Raw genomic sequence first — 1,980 nt, forward strand, 5'->3', positions numbered from 1 at the left:
GCCGTGCCGCGCCGCGCCGTGCCGCGCCACCCTGCTCTGCCCGGCCGGCGGCGGCGGGCCGAGTTCAGGCTGGGGCAGGCGGGGGGCGGCAGCGGGGCTCCCTCCCGCCGCAACTAGTTGTGGCGAGCGGCCGGGCGGAGCAGCAATTCACCGAGTCGGTGCGGCGGCGGCGCGCCGCGTCCCCCGCCCGCGGGGCTGCTGCGGGGCCGGCGGGGCTTGAGCGCGTCGGGAGCCCCGCGGGGCGCGGTGGGGGCGAGCTGCCGCAGCCGCCCGGTTTGGGGAGGGGGCGGCTGAGCAGCGGCGGTGCCTCCGAGCGTTAACCCGCGGGTCCCTTCGCAGGCTGCTCCGTCGCTGCAGAGCGAGCGCCAGGCTGAGCAGGGGCATCTCCCGCGAGCCCCGCGCCGGTTAAAATTTAGGCATCTTCGGAGAGGGGAGGAAGATCCTCGTCTTCTGAAGCCTCCTCAATGAGTGCCAAGCTCTCCAAGGAGTTGAGGCTGTCCCTGCCACCTTGCCTCTTGAACAGGACGTCTGCCACCTTAAACGCCAGCAGCACCTGCATCACGCAAGTGGGTCAGCTCTTCCAGTCCTTCTCGTCCACGCTGGTTTTAATTGTCCTGGTCGCCCTCATCTTCTGCGTGATCCTCCTCTCCCTCACCACCTTCCACATCCACAAGAGAAAGATGAAGAAGCGGAAGATGCAAAAGGCTCAGGAGGAGTACGAGCGGGACCACTGCACCCATAGCAGCAATAGCAGCAGGCAGCACCCCAGGGTGGGGGTGCAGGGAGAGGTGCCCCATGGAAGAGACAGCCGGCTGGGAAGACCCCCYCAGGACTCAGAGATCCAGCGCCCCTCTCCCTCGGCAGCCCCGAGTGCCCAGCCAGCACAAGCTTGTTTGGACACAGCTGGTGTGGGGCTCTTGCAAACGGTGATTTTGTCATGATGATTTGGGGGAGACCTCACAAAAGCGCTGGCTGGTGTTTGTAAATATCTGAGTGGTTACTCTAGTCCCCRAAGAAAAAGAAGAAAACATTGCTAATTCAAATGAAAGAACAAGCCCACGATCCCAGCGCATGACAGWTCACACTGCGTTTTTCATTGACTGTGCAAAGAAAGGATGTGTCTTTTTACTGGAGAAGCAGCTGCACATAGCTAGCAAATATCAAGTCATCCATCTGGAGGAAAGGACCGTGGGCAAGGGTCCCTTTTCCCTTGACATCGTTACCCCAAGGACTGGGATGATCCCACTCCCTTGGGCTTCTYGCTGCACCTCGCATCACCATCGCATGACATGGATCGGGGTGTGGGTAAACAGCGCAGGGAGAGAGGCAGATCTGGAGGGTGCCATGGGACCCCTGTCCCCTTGGAGCAGGGTGACAGCCTACCGTGGTCTCTTTTGTGCCAGGAACTATGCCCCTCTCCCACCCTTCCTACTCTTTTCAAGGATTGGATATTTTGTGTAGAAATGTCCACCTCCATCTGGGTGTAAGTAACCTGCAAGCACCCTCTGGCCCCAAGGCCCTGTGTCCCCCATCTGCAGCACTGAGCGTCCTGCTGTCTCGAGGCTGGTGTGGGCTGGCTGCACAGAGTGACACCAGAGCTTTCTTCTCTCCTCAGCCCCCCTCATTTTCAAGTACTACCACCCCTCAGTGACAAGAAACCTGAAACCCAGTAATGTTTTGTGTGACTAGGAGGTGATGTGCAGTAACTTGCCCATCACCTCCCCAGGAGAGGGTGTCCTTGGACCTCCTGCTGGTCCTGGAGCAAACACAGTTCTGCACCAGGCACCCCGCACTGAACGTGCTGCGTTTACAGCTTTGCCTCCCAACAAGGAATCCTGCAGCAGTACAGATCTGGCTTCTACTTTTTTAGGCTTATATATATTATATATATATACATATATATATATATATATATGTATTTTTAATCCTCCTAATCTAGTAGACAGTAAGGAACAGGCAGCACTTGATTTTTCTCCCTCG

General features: G+C 58.1%; 1 protein-coding gene across 1 annotated transcript; it reads left to right on the plus strand.

Moving 5' to 3' along the window:
* Positions 1-380: 380 nt before the first annotated feature.
* CUNH11orf87 (chromosome unknown C11orf87 homolog) lies at positions 381-1,188 on the plus strand. Its single transcript, XM_085309114.1, has one exon. The coding sequence runs from the start codon at positions 465-467 to the stop codon at positions 939-941; it is 477 nt and encodes a 158-aa protein (XP_085165240.1). The 5' UTR covers positions 381-464; the 3' UTR covers positions 942-1,188.
* Positions 1,189-1,980: the final 792 nt, after the last annotated feature.

This window comes from Rhea americana, unplaced genomic scaffold, assembly GCF_003343005.1.
Source record: "Rhea americana isolate MKP2758 unplaced genomic scaffold, rheAme1 scaffold_29, whole genome shotgun sequence".
NCBI classification, from domain to species: domain Eukaryota; kingdom Metazoa; phylum Chordata; class Aves; order Rheiformes; family Rheidae; genus Rhea; species Rhea americana.